Genomic DNA, 19135 nt, shown 5'->3' on the forward strand with positions numbered 1-19135 from the left:
GAGCATTAATTGACCCAATGTAAACGCAATTTTTCGATGATTTCTATTGTTTGATTGTAACTTTATCATTCTTGTTATCATGCAGTACTTTTTGTCGTTCATTTTAAGCGAATTAATATAAGAACTTTGCAACACGAACGGTCTTAGCCGTCAAATAATGAAATCGTTCAGTCGCAAATGAAATAGCGAACTATGCGAAGTACAATTTAAAATCTTTATCTCCACTGAAAAAAGGAAGAAACGTCGATAGCATCTGGTTGAAAGGACGCGTTCCAATAACGGATCGTACCGTCTCTTTTCATGGCAAAAAACCTTCGAGAAGGAGGATTGTCCTCTTCGACGCGAGCTGCTTTTACGCGCGAGCTAGCTCAAAGCCGCTCGTGCCGAGATGCTTCCATGGAAATTCGCCGCTAAAGGAGTCGACAACGTAAATCCTCGGTCGAGAGTAAATACCGAAAGGGCGATCGTAAAAAAGCGGAGTTATCGCTATATATACAGCATAGGGGTTTCGATGGATTTCCGATGGAAAAAATATCGTGTGTGGTCGATTTTTGTAGTTGACCGCTCTGGTGCTGGAGTATTTCCTCCGCATGTTCGAAACTTCATAAAAGGGTTCAAAATTTTATTATTCAATAACAAATGAGAGAGAGAGAGATCCACTGGAAATCGCATGTTTTCATGACGAATACAACCACGAATTCTCGGAAAATCATAGAGTAAACTTTCAGATTCTCTATTAACGCAAATTTAATTCAATGCTCTCTTTCTACACGACTTTTTCATATATATTTCCCACGTATACTTTAATCCTTTTAAGGCACTCGTTCATTCGAAAGTCGATGTTTCGTTTAAACACAAGTAGATCTTGCAGTACGATGCAAGGCGAAAGGAGTGCGGCCACCAGCGCATGTTACGTAAAGGAAGCGCGTCGTGCACTGGCGAAGTGTATCCACTTATAAAAAAAGGAAGCAGAAAAAAGAAGCGAGTGATCTGAAATGAAAGTGTCCGACCATCCTGGCAGCACTTTCTTTTGAATAAGCTTCTGTTCCGAAAAAGCGGAAGTTAATTCGCAATGTCAATGACTTTGAATGTGTTTCTAGCGTTTTCTTAATTCTTGAATTAATATAAGCATTCAGCACGTTCATTTCAGATAAGATAATGTCTAGAATAGATATCTGATGACATTTGTATGAATATTTTATGATACTGATGCATAAGGCTTAAGATGTTACGAAATAATTGGGATTTGATCGACGTCAGTTACACATGCAATTAGAAAAAAGACAAATTGATCGTAACTCGATATTAAGCGCCGCGGTAATTACATCGTTTAACGACCGTAACAGCGCACATTGTTAACTCAACTACTCATGGTATTACAACTAACGCAGGTAATATCAACTTTCTACAGTGACCTGAATCGCCGTTACCTTAGCGAGTAATAGATCCTTCAAATGCTGCCGATGACGCAAGCTCACCCGCTTATCCGACACAATATCATACAGTCTTTTCCAAAATTAGTTCTAAAATTATACCTTCTTTTGTCAGTACTATTGCTAATCGTAGCAACGTGCGGAGAGCAAGAAAGCATTGTCTTTAACATAATCATTAATAATTAATCTTAGCAGTATTTAAGAAGATTAATTTTCTTTTAACTAATTACAGAGAAATATTTTATATCCATCTATTATTAAATATTAAAATTCGATTTTCTTATTTCAATTATCGAAACATAAAAAAGAATGATATACATATTTCGTGTGCAATATTTTATTTATCTTTATTTTATAATATATTAAGGGTGTGATTTAGTTTTGAGGGTTTTTTTTTGCTCAAAAACGCATGTATTTAAATATGATAATTAATGAATACCTTAATCAAAATATTTTCCTTCGTTTTCTATAACTTTTTCCCATCTTTCTGGCAAGAGATAGATTCCACGACGATAAAATGACTCTTCTTTTGAGTTGATCCATTCGTCGACGAATTTTCGCACTTCTTCGAAATTATGAAAGTGTGTATCCTCTAAAGCGTGTTGCATCGACCGGAACAAATAATAATCGCATGGAGCAATGTCCGGAGAATACGCGGGGTGCGGTAAGACTTGCCATTCAAGCTCTAATAGTGTTTGTTTCACTGATAACGCAACGTCAGGTCGAGCGTTGTCACGAAGAAGAATCACTTTCCGTCGTTTACTCGCAATTGGTGGTCGGTTTTGGTCCAATGCTTGCTTCAACTTGTACAATTGATGTCGATAACGATCAGCCGTGACAGTCTCATGCGGATTTAACAACTCATAGTACACTATACCTTCTTGATCCCACCAAATACAGAGCGTTACTTTTGAACCGTGAATATTGCGTCTCGGAGTGGATGTTGATGGTTCGCCTGGATCCACCCATGATTTTCTGCGTTTCGGATTATCAAAATAGATCCACTTTTCATCCCCAGTAACAATCCGAGACAAAAGACTCTTCTTTTTTTGCCTGGCGATCAACGAAATGCAAATGTTCAACCGGTTCGCAATGGCACTTTCCGATAATTCATGTCGAACCCACTTCCCTTCTTTCTGAATTTTTCCCATTTCATGTAAATGTTTGGTAACTGTTGTACGATCAACATTTAATGCTCTGGCAAGTTCTGAAGTGGATTGTGTTGGATTTTCGTGCAATAATGCTTGCAAATCTGCATTTTCAAGCTTTCTTGGTTGTCCCGAGCGTTCTTTGTCTTTCACATCAGTATGACCACTTTTAAAGCGTCTAAACCAGTATTCACACGTCTTAATTGATGGGGCAGAATCACCATAAGTTTCCACAAGAATTCTATAACCCTCAGCCCCAGTTTTCTTTTGATTAAAAAACAAAAGCAACACATGTCGAAAATGCTCTTTCGGAAGTTCCATTTTTACGATGATATAAACACGACTGTTATTGCATCTATTGCTATAATACTACTAAATGTCATGGATAATGTCAACACTGTAAGAAACAACAGTTATCGGAAACAGCTATTGGAACAAACTGACACTACAGCCATCTGTTGCAAAACCCTCAAAACTAAATCACACTCCTAATATAATGTTTTTTTTGTAAAGATAGCAGTACTTAAAAAAAAGTAACATCATATGCACTTTCACATATAGAAAATGCAAAGTGATTGCTATTAGTATTTACAGAAAATATTTCTGCATACTAGAATTAAGATGTCTAGGTAAAAAGGAGGACACATATATTACATATAAATAGTAAACGCGAAGCGACGTAATCTTTGCATCGATATTAGCACTTTACTCGTCTTGGACACGCGTAAATATCGATTCGATTCCGATGAACTTTAACTAGACGAAGAGAAACTCGATTGAGAAACGTTCTTTCCCAAGATTGTTGTTAACGGTAGAGAAGGGTGCATCGTAAAAATATGAAAGAAGATATTGCACTTCAATATTGTCAATCTTGGAAGTGGTTCAAGCAGCTTGCACAACTGACCATCATCGTGGATATTATTACCTTTATTGTGTCGAGAGTTCTTTGGCTTTGAAGTGAGGTTTGTTATATTATAACTTTTCTTGGCATAACGTGTGACTGTAGCAATATACTTCTCCCGTATTTCTGTTCCGTTCTTTGCACTTTGAAAAAACTAAATTGTTCTTATAATTAAAGAAAGACACAAGGTTTGCAAAGATATATATAAAGAAAGTATAATATATTACTTGTATTTCTATTTCTCTCATTTTACAATCACCGTATTTATGTCACACTATAATTTATAGAGATGAATATATCATTATTACTCTTTATTGTATTAATGTTGATTAGTTCTGTGAGATTAGATATTGCTGGCAAATAAAACAACTAACGTTAAATTTTCTATTAATTAATTAAGATATGATATATTAATATCGTTTAAAACTATTTTCAATACACACGTATATAAGCTTTAGATGATCAACCGATTAGATTTTATTGCACATTTCGGAATATAATTGTGATAGTAAACGCAACATTCTCGTGCATTTTGCAATTTTCTGGTAACAGAAAGAATATGATGTCTCACAATGGTACAATATCATCTCGCGATGAAATCACTTCCGCAGCAATGTAAGGAGGAAAATGACGCGGTTAAAGATCAAACTTGTCGTCAGAACGAGCGGAGTAATCTCAAGTAAGTGCACATTTGAGTCGGAAGATATGAAACCCAGTTAAGTCGAGCCAAATTGAGAATGGCGCGCCTGACGGCCAAATGCATTACATTAAACGTATGCCAGTCTCTAGATATTAAGATATCTTCAAGCTGTATGAAATATTTAATGATAATTGAATTGCAAGTTTAACTGAACACTCTGCACGTTGACGGAAAATCGCTGAGAATGCAAGAGGCCATGTATTTTTTCTTTGATAATATTGTTTTAATATCTACCAATCGAGAAATATTCGTTTTTCGATCCTTCTACCTTTTCCATTTTTAGTTTTAATATAACAACAATGTTTTTACTTTACTTTTTACTAAATATTGCGAGAAATTCTATAAAATTCTATAAAACTAAACGCGGAACTATAATCTTTAAGCGCGTTTGAAGTTACTTTACTACTTATTATTATCAACGTATTTGTCGGAGCGTACGATTGAGACACGGTTTAATGAATATATAGTAATTGTAGTGTAATAAAATAGGGGTGTCTTCTCTGCACGAGCGTCCTGAAATAATCGTAATAACTGACGTTAGAATCGCCTGTGGGAATTACGGGATAAGGCATATTGGTGAGATAGGAGCTGGTAAAGTGCAATACGCGATGTACAAGAAGAGAAAGAAAGAAGGGGTTAATGCATTTAGAATGGAACGTAAGCTTCGTGGAAGCTTTTGGTACAAAGCTACCGCGGAGTTGGCGAGAGGAAAGATACTGTTTCGAGGAAGCCGTCTGTGACTAAACCTGGTTTAAATTCCCGTCTCGTAACACAGGACGTGTACTCCTTCCTTCCGACATCTCTAAACATGTTTTGTCGGGCTATCTGTAATCACAATGTCGCTTGGTACGAAACTTGCAAAATTATAGTGACTTTCGTGTAATTAGATATACCTGCAAATTAGTTCTCCTAATTACATGAATCCTTTTTAAAAAATCGGATTAACATTTCCATAAAAAAAAAGAAAAAAAATGTTCTTTGATTTATAATATACTACCGCGGATTGGATGAACGTTTCCTGCACGGCTCTCTGTTGGATTCTTTTGCACGAGAATCGTTCAGTTTAGTATGCAATTTAGAGATTAGTCAGACGCTGCACTTTGTAAAGCTACTCCGGAGTCCGGCGGATTAAATGCTCTCTTTAAAACGCTACTCTCTTTAAAACGAGCCTCTAATTAGAGTGCCGTTGCATAGACGCGCGCAGTTAACGAGGCCGTCGAGTGATAAGGCGAAAATTGCGCCGTAGACCGAGGACCTCATCCCGGTTTCCTAGTGCGCTGCGAGATCATAAAAAATAATCATCGTTCCGGTGTCATGCACTTTCCTCGAAGTCCTGCTCGCTTACGCGTCGTCTTTTATCTTTCTGGGTTTATTCTATTGTTAGAGGGCTCACTTCGAGGCAACTGTACCAGAACGCTGCCCACCGGTTTCCTTCTTTGTTCAAGCAGATCCGCGGAACTTTGTGACCTCCCATTCTGCGCGATAAAACGACGTTACGTTCGCGAAAAGTCACCGAGTTTTCCTTTTAGAACTTTAATTTCATAAACGAATATTGCATATCAGAACGCATATCGAAAAATATCGTGTTACGAGGCCACCGGTTCTCTCGCTCGTCCTTGACCTGCAGCTGCAGTGGATCTGAGCTAATGCTTTGTGAAGCAGTGTGAAGTAATAGAGATAGAGATTATAGGATGTAACGCGGTTATGAATAATGAATGACTTGAAATATGAATTTTAGCTATTTACGAAAACAGTAAAATTTAGTGAGATATAATGGTAATGCAGATGATACCTCTCAATTGTATATGTGCATGAACAGTTTCAATGTAGCGAGAAAGTTGGCGCTTAACAGTGTGTTGATAAAAATAAATATTTCACTCAATCCGAGAAAGATGTTAATCGATTTAGATTATTGTGTTATCTATGATTTGATTCAGCTAGATTTATGAGAGAATGCCTATTTGAATGCTGAAACAGTAAATGGTGTCAGTGTTAAAAAAGAAGAGAACAAAAAGGAGCAAACCGCATCCACACAATTATTTTACAACTCTGACCGAACGCATTCGCAGTCGATGTATGTGTAAGTAGTAAGTCCATTATCTAGTCAGACCGTTCGACGAGAAATGATATTTTCTCGCTTTTAAAAGCCAATATGCATATATATGCATACATGTCTATTTTTCAATTATTTTACAAACATTTATTTACATCTTATTGGGATAAATTTATAACTAATTATTAAATACTAATAATAAAGTTATCTGAAAAAGAGAATCTAAAACCGAAGTAACAATAACAAGGGAATGTTCGGGATACGTTCATTTGCGATATTTTATTGTAAACGGTATAACGAATGATCCTTGGAACGTGACTAAGGGATGACCGCAAGACACGCACAACAACATGGCCGTGGCATCAAACCACGATTCTCAAGGCGAGCCTCACTTAAGCTCAAGGAAATGAGACGCGAACCTGCCGTAATTAAGAACCAGCGCAGAACGCGTGCGGAAGGAGGGGGAAACGGTTAAGGGATGTAGGTCCATGAGCGCGGAGGCTGGGGGTCGCGTCGGCCGACTGGAAGTTTAACGAACTCGAACAAAGAGAAAGAGCCTTCAGCGACGAGGGACGAGGATTGACGAATGGGGTGCTGGCGCTAGCTCTGCTCCGCCAGGTTAGAGCGGAGGGTTGCGCGCGTATATTTTCTCTCTCTGTCTTCTCGCTCGCCTCACCCCGTCCGCTCCCGCTGCCACCCTCCGTGCCTCAGCCATCACGGAATAGCGGCGAGCCCCCGTGTATTACGAGCCAGCCACCCCCATAACACTACCCCTTGCTGCTGTATCGATCCATCGCAGTGCCGGCTTCGAGCCCACCCTCCTTTCCCTCCCCGGAGCGCCGGAGACTTCGGCGCTGTGCGGCGCGACGCGGTGCGTCGCGTGGCGGGATTGCTTGAACAAAGGAAACGTGATGCCGTCGTGGAACCTTTGCGGCGTTTCTTTGTTTCGGCGATGTTCACCATGACTCCATGCTTCTCTTTCTCTACGTCAGACATGCATAGTCTTGGGAAAAAGAGCATTAACGCGGTTTTAGCTGTTGAAAGTTTCCCTGAAATTACGTTAATTACATGTACAGTTACGAGCATGATAAAAACCTTAATTATCATTTAAAGAATTTTATATTAAATTATACAATGTAATGCTACTCCGAAAATTAAGTTTTGTCTTTTATAAAACAGATGTTTAAAGCAGAAAAAGGCTTATTTAATGACATGTACAAATAGACGTTTGTATAATTAAAAAATATAACTTAAACTAACATCAAAGTTTCTCTCTTCGATTCCAACCTTTCCATCTCGAATTATCCAGATATATGCTAATGAATTTCGGCGAACTTTTACATTTAATTCAAAGTACACAGCTACGTTTCCATTCTATTCGAATATTAAAGAGCTTCCATTAAAGAGGATCTCCAGTACGAATAAAAGGATCGTGCGGAGAGGCATTCGCTTTACTTAATCTTCTTTGTTTGGCGTCGTCAAGCAAGTTTCGCGCTTTGTTTCCTGAGAAAAAGTATGGTGGAAGTGAAATCTGCAGCTTGGTGTATATTTGCTATTATTATAAATTATAAGAATCTCATAGATTATCATGTTACATAATTATTGGCAATGCATACGCAAATAGTATCATGTGCGAGCGGACATTTATGAAAAAATGCGATTGACATACGAAATGCAATCCTGACTCCGTTGGACGTATGACGTTTAAACAACATTTGACAGAGATGGAGGGTTATACATCACCGTGCTAGACAAACTTGTCCGCTATCTCTAATGTATAATATTAACGTTCTTGTATTAACGTGCATTAAGCGGAGTGGAGGATCGCACTTGACGCGTTAACATGACGTTATTCGCCGGGGTACACGTTGAATTCAACACGATTGCGATATGGAATAAGCGCGGGTATCGCGCCCGCTCGACCCGACGTTTTGTCGGCCGAGACAAATGGATCCTTTTGGCGCATTGACTACCGGCAACGTATTTGCCAGCCGCCGTCGGAATTGTTTTGTCAGCTTAAAGCGCCGGCCAGGGTGTTTTGTTCGGTTCAGCGGTTCGAGCGCTCCCTTGTTCCGCGTCCGCCGTTGCAGAACCGACCTAACGCCCATACCGCGTACAGTACTTCCGCTTGAATCCTGCAATTTAACATTCGTTAGAAAGGAAAGCGCGCGTTCATTAAGCGTTAAGTAAAATTAACCCAGTTCTGACGTCACGCGAGCCGAAACGGAGAATTGAAACGTGAGGTGTTACTCCATGAAAATGTTCCTTTGCATGCAATGATTTCTCTTGCAACAAATGAGCTCTGCAAAGTTGAGACATCGTGTTTATTAGATGTCTTACTGTTTGCTAGATCCTTTACTGATGCTCGTAAATAATCTTTCTTGTAATTTCATAAATTTTAATTTTGCTTTATCATAATCTATGTAATATTCTTTTCATTAAGAAGGAACGACTTTGATGCATTGATAACCGCCATTGGGAATTCTCAAATAACTCAGCCACGAACGCGGCAATATCTCTCCTGTACTATCAATAGTATTGAGCAAATAGCGGCGTGATTCCAATATTTTATGTCAGCCTTTGGTTACACAGTGTATATATCGGGAAGAGGAAAGAAAGGAAAGGAACGATCGCGGTGCGAGCGAGGGCACTATTCACAAAGGGACGAGAGTATATATCCAGGAGATAGCACTCGCCTTAGCAGATCCATTAAAGCACCCTCGCCGAGCTTAAATCACCCTTCTGTGTGACGTTCTCGTCGTAGAAGAGAGCGCGAAAGACTGTTGTCTCATTTTGCTCGATTAAATCTCTCGATTTTCGGCCGACGTCCGTCAGCCGATGTCCATCATGGTCCATGATCAGTCGTAACAGCAAGTCGCCCAATTAATACGTAAAGGCTTTTCCGATAAATATCGGGCAGCATTTTCAAACGAGACTCCTCATTAGCTGCTCGCCTCCTTTTTACGCTCGAAGCGGTGCGCGTCCGTTACACGTCTCATTAAACCAACAGACCGCCTCTACGCTAAACGCATTATCTGTGGCACAATTAACTGCGGATCAACGATTAGGAGAGGCAGACCACAGCGATTCGGGCGAAAGAACCTTTTACCTTACTAATTTTATCGTGCTTTTAACAAAGACGAGCGGTGCTTTTGCTTTTCACGTATATATCACTTTATAAATTTATCTTATTATTATTTTCGAGTAAAATAATAATTTTATAGACTTCTATCGAGGATACACATGGAATTACGCATTTGTTGTGTGTGTACGCGGAAAGACTCCATGTATAATTAAATTGCCAATCAAAACGATGATGGAAGTCGACTCGTTAGTCGACGTTTGTATCTGCTCATTATTGCTTCTTCGCGTTTCTTTATATAAATCTACAAATATAAATTTTAATACGATGTGTAGATTAAATGTAAATTACACAGAATATAATTCACCGAATTTCTTTGCGTGATATCGTGATCATGACACATGCCAATTAAAGGATCTCTCTCTCTCTCTCTTTCTCACGTCGTCCACCTTCGGGCACACGTTCTTTCTTTCTAGCTGGACTGCGCTTACATTTTCTCTCGTTACGTAATACGCGCCTTGCAGCACGATTCCACCTGACGATAATGAGCAAGCACCCGGTGCACAGGCGCCCGAAGCGCGAATCGCGAGGACGTAACACGTATTTCTGCACGACGGTGATACGTAAGACCTGGGCTTCTCTTCACTCGAGCGATGAGCGGGGCAAATCGCTCGCTTCCTGCTGCGCGCGAACGAGAAAGTTCATTCCTTCACCGTCACATTCCTCGCGATGCATCACAACGTTTATAACATCGGGAAGAGATAGGGAATCCCAACTTTTCGATGGATTTTACTTGGTTTAAAGTTTCTTTTAAGCAATCACGAGTACAAATCGCAAGAAAACATTTTATAGAGTTTCCATTAACGATGAACGATTATAATCATTAATTTATTGTATTGTTCGATAAATTATTTTGTCCTGAGAATTTCTTTTTGTTTGCATTTATCAGAATTTTAATGGAATTCTGCATTTCTGTCATTCAAATTTAGAGTGGACATTTATATAGTGCATTAAGATATATACATTGTTTTTTGATTATCTCGTTTAATGATGATGATGATATTGAAAATTATACGAATTTGTCTTATCTCATGCTGAGTAATGTATTACGTGTTATAAAATCCATGCCACTTCATCTGTTTTGTTTTTGCCACTCGACCTTTTGCTGTAAAATTAAAATACAAATTGGAACAGCGACATCATTACGGGTTACAATCACGCCACGTGATATGACGAATGAATAGTAAAGTATGACACATATGGTGGAATACTGCCTTTTGCGTGCCATATGCTCTGCAGCAACGTGCGTTTCCGCGCTGATAAGATTGATAAGGCTCTCAATGGTGGGATTGCGGTCGTAGTTCGTTTACGCCCAAAGTATCGGCACGTTCAGTGATCATTCTTTTGCTTAAACGTGTCGCCACGCGAACTGTCACTCGTACTCTCTGAATTATTCGTTACAGTGTCACAGTGTGTCACAGAAGGACCTCGATTAAAAATTAATAATGCCTGGTAAGTAGCGACGTTGAATATTGTAAAATTGAGATTTAGAGATAAATAAATGAAAATAGAACGAGTAAGTCACGCAGTAGGTATAAAATTCATTTTATATCTATATTATCTGTTAAAACGATAAATGATTTGATGCAATAATTCTGGAGCTATTGAATTGTTAGTAAATGCTTTTTGCTTGTTTGGCCAGTTCCGAAAGTTTTCCGATAGTAGATCGCATATTTCAAAATTTATCGCAGTTTTATGATTGTGGCAATAGTTTTATTGACTATTATATATTATACTACTACACTTTTTCATCAAGATAAGGGAAATTCGTAAAAATCCATTAGGACGTGAAGGATGGTATCAAGAATCGTGCTATTTACGAGAAATGACCGGTGTGATAAGCGACGCGATAAATCATCGATCGTAACCCACCGTGAATGATCATGATGGGCGATTTCGTGGAAACGTGATATCCGCAAACACTCGACTCGATTTCTGTTGCAGGATACAGGTGGGTCAAGTGGCCGGCGCCTTATGCCGATCCACGTATGCTGATTATTATCGGTAGAGACTTGGATGGCATGAATCTGGCCGTAGGGCGTGCTATGCACCAAGGTGACATGCTACCGGCGAAAGTGAAGTTGGAACACGGAGTCGCCTACGTTAGTCACGGGGGTTCCGAGCACATAAAACGTGACTTTGAGGTACAATCCGTCAGGAATCGAGAAACTCGATCAACGATTTCCTTCGTTACTGAATACGTCTGGAATTTCGCGAGCGAAACGCCGACTCGCTCCTATACAATTATGCGAACCGTGTTATCTATCACTTGCACGCAGTTGCATGTGTTAACGACAGTTATTTTGATAATCTCATATAACTTTAATCAATTCACAATTGTGCAACGGTGCAGTTTTATGCGCCTCGACTTTCATGCGCGGACAGCACAGACACGTGTGGGTTTCGTAACGATGTGCCAGTCTCCTTTCCTTTAATAAGCGAATTCAAAAGTTCGCGTAAAGCCTTACGTAACACGTGTGAATACACTTCGCCCCTGCCTTCCCAGCGCATTTCATTTCGAAGCTGAAGATAAGATTACGATCGAGCGCTGAGCGTTAGCCACGTATATTTGTATGGTGATATCTCAGTGAAGAACGCTCATTTTATCGTATTGATAAAGCCTCTCCTCTGTTTCTCTCTAGTTTCGTAGATACGTCGTACACGTAATCGATAATTCGGTCGATCGGTGATAGCTACGATTGCAATACAATTACTCTAGATGCTCTCCGCGCGGGCGTACGCGTCAAACAGCGAGGCTGACTTTCCCGACAATATCCCGAAGGCGTTAGAGAGGAGCGAAAGTAAGACAAACGTACAGGAAGTGCAGCGAGGTATCGCTCAATATTGATTGGCCGTGGGATTCAAGTTGCGGTAATATATCCCCTAGATCCCGCATTAGACGAACCCTCCGTTTGCCGTGGCGTGCACTCGATCGCGCTCGTCCGAATCAATTTCTTCTAGTTCGGCTTATACACGATCGCCTGCGGCTTAATCTATTTGTCCTGGGCGAGGCCGGATGACGGGAAGTGCGAAGTGTACCGCTTCGTTGGCTCGAATCCCCCGCTATGAGCGGGGGCGGATATAAATCGAAATGTTCGTTTTCTATCTTAGGTATTGATGCCTTCTCATTTCAACTGGGTCCGCGCGGCACATGGTCATGTACCGGAACACGCAGTGGAGGCCGGGAGGACTATGAACGGTGAGGTACTCTACGTCGGACGTGCTTTTCACAACGGTGTACCGTGCGTAGGAAAGGTATGTTGCGAGTCCGATTCATCTGACTATGCTGATTCTGGTGAGATTGTACGAAAGACAGAGAAAGAGATCAAGAATACGTCTGTTCATAGGTTCATAGGAGTCACGGTTGTCTGTACATCCCATTCGATGGCAAGGAATTATCCTATAGAGACTATGAAGTCTTGGTGCAATATTGAACAATTGCAATTTTACAATTTCGTCTAGAAATGTCACGCAGGAGGTATCTTTGTTTGAAACTGCCAGGTTATTAAAGGACAGATGTTACCTTTACTTCTATCGCGGAAAGAATTTATATTCATATAAAAATAAATATTTTATTTTTTATTTATTTGTATATACTGTGAAATAAAATGTTAATGAATAATTTACAAACGTGAACAATGGCTTGAGTTGGACTGTCGTCGCGCCGATTTATGAAGTTTCCCTGAATTGTAAAGTTAGATTAAAATTTTACAAAGTTGGCGGTTCAGACTCGCGTTCTTATCTACCCTCGCTTAAGTTATATTATAGTACGCACAGAAAAGTAATTTATCGACCCTTAGTTAATGCGGCAGAAAAGGGCATAACGAGCTATGCTTCCAGACCATGGGACGATCAGCAATGGCGTCGCTACTCGCTTCCCTTCGCATAATCTGGATCGTAATTACAACGCGTATAGCCCAATCGCGATTCGTCGTCTCTCTTGAGCCTTTCGACTTTATTCCTTACGCTGATGATGTCGATGTAATCGCGGGCATCAAATGATTCAGCGACACGTAAAAGCATGAGAAAATATCGTTATTTTTGCTGGAATTTTATAACAAGCCATATTTATACTCTCGTACCGTTTAGTAGAAAATTAAAGACAGTAAATAATAATTTTAGATATAAATTGTTGAATATTATATATTATAAACTTGAATAAGAAATTTGATTAAGAATTATTTCTGGAAATACGCAGAAAAATGCTACGAACAGATCGATATACATATTCACCACTACCAAAATTTATTTTTTAGTTCAATCTTACAATAAGAGATACGTATCTATTCATGGAAAATATATAATACTCGTTATTATTTTATTTCCTTAAAACATATTTAGTATAAACGCTCGGGCTGCTTTGTATTGTGTACCATACGATGTAGCGTAAAGCTATTCAAGTTTCAATTACCATACATTTACTTAATCGCGTAAGCAAACAGAGAACGGTTCTCTGTTTTCTGATCGGTAGCCATTCAATTTTCACGCTCATTCGACTAAGATCGTTCAAAATAAATCCTAGACGCAAATAAATGTGGCACTGCGAGACGAGAGGATCGGAAGGGTAAAAGAGCGGCGCAACCAGTGGTCGTTTTCTGCCGGTACACCCGATAGGTGGTGGGCACGTGGCCGTTGCGGCATTATATTCCCATGCTTGGCACGTGGCCGCTTGCTCCTCCGTCTCCACCTTCTCTTTTTCCCCCTTCCTTTTATCCTCCCCTCCATTTATTGTTCCGGACCTGGTGTCTCGAAGCGGAATTGTCAAGGGGAGTTGCGCTATTTAATATTTTGATCGAGGAAAAGCGCGACTGCGCGCAAGGGGGGAGGCTTGCTCACGTGCGGCCGATCGCCCCCTTTTGATTAATTTTGGCTCGGATCGGCTGCCATGAACGAGGATGGCGCTCGACAAAGAAGCCCGGGGGCGAGCACGGGCGAGGAGAGACAAAAAAAATGGCAACAGCTGGCGGCGAGACCAGAATCGGCGGACAATGCAGCCCAGATCGAGGGTGAGACACCCCTCTTGCCGCTGTTGCCGACGCGAGTCGATCGACACGCGCGTGATCATCCCCACGTAGTATGCGCGTTATGCTATAATCGACGTGGAGGATGCGCGAAAGGGGAGCGATCTTATTAGGCTGAGGGCGAATCAATCGACTCAGGAAAAATTTTCAATTACGGAACGGTGATGCTTAGTGCCACTCGTACCCTGGTAGGTATATTCTCCGTAGCAAATTCAGCGGCGAGTTGTTTTCGAGCGAGAACTTGATTCGATGCCCGTTTTTAGCACAACTGTCGCATTTCGGATATTATATTTAACTCCGCGTAAGTTTGGTGCGAGTTTTGGAACACCGGATGTATATCCGGTTTCGTGTGTCAGGTTATCATCTGCTCAACGTCTCCGAGATAAAAAGGGTCTTTCAGGTTCACCTTTCGCGTTATCGTATTGATTTACGAGATAACCATACGGAGATAAGTGAATAGTGTTCGATATACAAAATAATAAGAGGTCTTGCACCGATCATTTTCACATTCGTCTGTAGTTTTCATCGTTTCCACGGAAACTCCTTTGCGCAAGTGGTCTTTTTTCTCTTTTCATTCACTTCTGTAAACTGGACAGCATCGCTGGCGTGCATTGCTGATATACCGACTCGATAAATCCGCGCTTATTGCGGTTTACGTTCGCCGATCGATCATCACGTCGTCGAAGAGCGCAACAAGCGAAAAAATTCGTTATAGAGAAATATTCACTCATAATATTGCCGTAGTTCTTGCAGATATTTCTGCAATAAAATATGTTTTCGTGTATTTTAAAACAATTTTTCTGATTTTTGTCAGAGCAGAAGCGTGATTTACCAGTTCGTTATAAACAAAAACAACACTTACAATTAAAAATATATCTTCCGTAAATCGATTGCTCCGAGAGACAAAAGCTGAAATTCCAGTAGCGGTGATTGGAATAAAAAATAAGCGTTATTGTGAAGGCGCGTTCGATCTGATTCGCTCGTGTTGGGCTTCGTGGATTGAGTATATCCCCGCAAGTGCGACGCTTATTTTATTTAGGCAAATCCGCTTTCTGGAAGCTGCGGGTTTCTGCGGGCGGCGGACGGATCCACCCATATGGCGCGGCAGATACGGCAACCAGAACCAGAATTGGGGTCCAGATTCGAGAGCGGCGGGAGACAGAGAGAACAAGAGCGAAGGAGAGAGAACGAGAGGACAGCTGCTCTCCCCGCTGTGCCGAAGAGCGTTGCAGCTGCTGTTTCGTTCAGAGGATCCACCAATTCCATGGACGAGCCTATAGCCGAGCGAAACTTACGGGAGTACAGTCCGCAACTAGTTCCGACACGTCGCGCATTAATAAAGTACCGCTTTATCGGACGAAACGTTAAAGGAGTCAGCGAGGAGTTGCTACTCTCTGATGCATTAAGAGCCATGAATACGAACAGAATCGGACTCTTATGATTCCGGTTTGCGCCGGACGACTATGAATTCGTTTATGCGAAATAGTTTCGTTTTTTGATTTCGTGTCCGCTTAATACTCAATCTAATAAAAATGACTGCAACATTTTTCTAAAGATGCAACACGTGTCTTGACAATTTTATTCAAATTTATTCGCACAGTGAATGAAATCATGAAACATTAAATTCAGAGCAAAAGTGCAGCACGAGCTAAACCATATCAGAATTGCATTTAGGCGTTGCGAATACATGCAGATACGTGGCCCATTGTTAATATCTCTCCGAGCGAGTGGGAATCAATTTTCAGAAATCTTGATATACGAGTAGAGTTCGGCTGGCGCTATCCGTTCCAATCTGATTATGTGGCATTATCGATGCTAATCAATTTACTAAACGACGGAGCGTGCATTTCCTGTTTACAGACTTTATCGAGCCATCGGGCATCAGATGAACAAGCACAGAAGGACAAGCACGTTTCGCCTGCTTAACGTACATCCATTACTCGCGAGGTTTTCATCATTGATCGCAAAAGGCACGCGCGCGAAGCGGATCACGAATAAATGAGATTCACGTTCTCCCGTGCGCACACGTCGGGGATATCGACTACATTCCGGTTTTTCGGCGATCTCTCTTCCTCGAGAGCAATAATTGCCGAGTTGGCACGACACCGGTTGTATGTACGTCTACCAACAGGTTAGCATTCCGGACTCTCTGGAAAGCAGCAGCCAGTCTGGGGAGCCAGTCCTTATTCTGGTCACCGAGGGTTGGGTGGTCCTCGCGATTCCGCGGGTTCTCTCCCTTGCTCTGCACGCTCGTGCTGTCCATCCTGCCTGCAACTGTACCGCACACGGGCTTCGCACCATCTGCCATTAGAGGCTGCACGCGTGCCCCGTGTCGGACCCCCCAGCCACGTAATGGCTCCATAACAATGTGGAGTGTGCTAAGGTTTCGATTGCTCGCGACGACGGTTTCTCCTGCTCTGGCTCGGAATTATGAAGGGGCACTGGCCGAGCGACTGTTGCACGCGAGATTACTATGCTCGATTCATTTCCGGTCATTTATTCGGAGCAGCAAATAATAACGAGAATGAGAAATGCAAATGAACGAAGCAACGGAATTTTTCTGGAATTAAATGTGTTTATTAATTGACTGAAAGGAGGTGAAGGAGCAGATAATGGCTTCATTTTTTATTTTCATCTTTCATTTGTGGAGCGCAAAAACAATTTTCTATGTTAAAGTTTAAGGAATTCAAGCTTCTCTAATGTATGTAAGACATATGTACGTATAGTTGGATACAGCTACTAATAAAAGTAAGGTACTATATATAGTATTTCACTCGTACACATATATTATACATACGTTGCGACAAAGCCCACGAAATTACTGTTAGCGTATTCTCACGTTTCACGTACGATTTTGTGGGGAAAGAAATTAGCATGACGAGGGGCGCATAGAGGGGGTGCAAGCATAGAGACGACACGCGACATGAGGGGTGCAACAATAGCCGAGATGACGATTTTGCGATTCTGTAGCGCACGGGCGTGGCTCTGGATGGTTTCGAAAAAAAGTTCGTTAGCCGTGCAATAACAGATCAAATGTATAAAGAGCTTACTTTTGTTATTGCAGATTTGCACACTGTTGAAAATACTGAACGGATATAAAAGCAGGAACTATTACAAGAGTGCTTCATTAGGTTTAAAAGAAAAATGGTTTAAAAGAAAATTGATTTAACGATCGATGATAGAGTCGAGTGTTCAGAAAATGGAAGACGAATGTATTGACACAGAGATATGCGAGAAAAATATTCATTACAGTATTGATAAATATTCTTACAAGAATTATAATTATTTAACATCTCTGTACGCGGCACAAACGTATGCATGTGGCACGAACTTATACGATCGAATTATGCATATATTCAAAATATTATTGCACAGGACGTTGTAGTTGGAAAACATTGTTCGTATTTTGCACTTTTGTTTTAACCACTCGTCGTTTTTTATGTACGACGCGATCGTGCACACAAATTGTACCGGCCATCAGAGGGCAACTGCTAGACGCTTTTACGGGCTTCGCGCATCTGGCTCTCCCGAGGCGTCCGCGGCTACGTGTAAAAAATTAAAAGTTAAGATCTCCAGAGAGTTCATGCTTCTCCTCCACGTTTTGTTAGTGCTTCGCCAGAAAATGTACGTGAGAGCTACCGCACGGTCGACCTTTCTCCCCAGAGTGTATTATTGGGTGATGAATGCAGGAATTAAACGAAGTAAGTGGATAGTGGCTGCATAGATTACAGGTCATCAATTTTTACGTGGCCTATAAATTATCAGAGTGACGGGATTAACGTACCGATGATATATCATGCCACCTTTGTTTTGTCCGATAATCTTACTACTGATTGCATTCGTTTACGTTGCTAATGAATCGCGTAATGTGAGTCGTTTGCGTTTCTTTCGCCAATTAATGTAAAATCTACTATCAATTCTGCTATCAAACTTGAATCGCAATCGTTTTAGAATTGGAGATAACGAGTGACAAAAATTCGGCTGAAATAACGGCTAAAGTTATTTGTGCTGGGCAAGATCGATCTGTGTAGGATTTGATCTCTTTAGAGACACAGGCGGTGCACGATCATTGATACAGAACGCAGCGTAAACGGATGGCAACGCGGAATATCGGTGTTGTTTTTCGACGGACCGTCACAGAACTGCAAATGACATCATGCTGACTGTACATCTCCCGTATCGGCGGTCGGATGTCGCGACGACACTCTCGTTTCGGATGCTATCATTGGAAACTGCCAGATGTACACGCGAGAAACCCTCGACCCTCGTGCCTGTTGTGCATTTCGCGCTCGCACACGCACTCGTGCACTTTCGATCGGCCGTGTGGGTGGCAGCGTGCGTATCCGTCACGTGGAAGCCAATCGATAAGGGCGCAAAGGGAGCGGAAGAACAAAGAAGGAAGCCCGCATATGTCGCTCCGCCCATCTCTTTCGTCGAAAACGGGCCCCTTTTGTGGCCGAGGGGATTCGTCTTACTTGTTTGCTTGCAGGCAGTCTTTATGAATGTATGAGGGATTTAAGGGTTCCCCTGTACCACATATACCATTATACCGCTCGCGCACGCAAATGAAATGCGCAAGGATAGAGGATCGTCTGTATCCCCGAGATAAAATTCACGATCTAGCGTCTCTTCAAATTCGCGCTACATTCGCGGAGGATATATCGAGGGATCTCCTGTTCATTTGATCCAACAAAAAAAATATTGAGGATCCGATAGATGCGATAATATACAGTTAAT

The 19135-nt window shown here is 41.2% G+C and overlaps 1 protein-coding gene across 1 annotated transcript; it reads left to right on the plus strand.

The window, feature by feature from the left end:
- Positions 1-10692: 10692 nt before the first annotated feature.
- On the plus strand, positions 10693-13104 carry LOC105277163 (natterin-3). Its single transcript, XM_011335343.3, has 4 exons — positions 10693-10829; positions 11322-11521; positions 12489-12632; positions 12725-13104. The coding sequence occupies exons 1-4, from the start codon at positions 10823-10825 to the stop codon at positions 12809-12811; spliced, it is 438 nt and encodes a 145-aa protein (XP_011333645.1). The 5' UTR covers positions 10693-10822; the 3' UTR covers positions 12812-13104.
- Positions 13105-19135: the final 6031 nt, after the last annotated feature.

Source organism: Ooceraea biroi, chromosome 3 (assembly GCF_003672135.1).
Source record: "Ooceraea biroi isolate clonal line C1 chromosome 3, Obir_v5.4, whole genome shotgun sequence".
Lineage (NCBI taxonomy): Eukaryota > Metazoa > Arthropoda > Insecta > Hymenoptera > Formicidae > Ooceraea > Ooceraea biroi.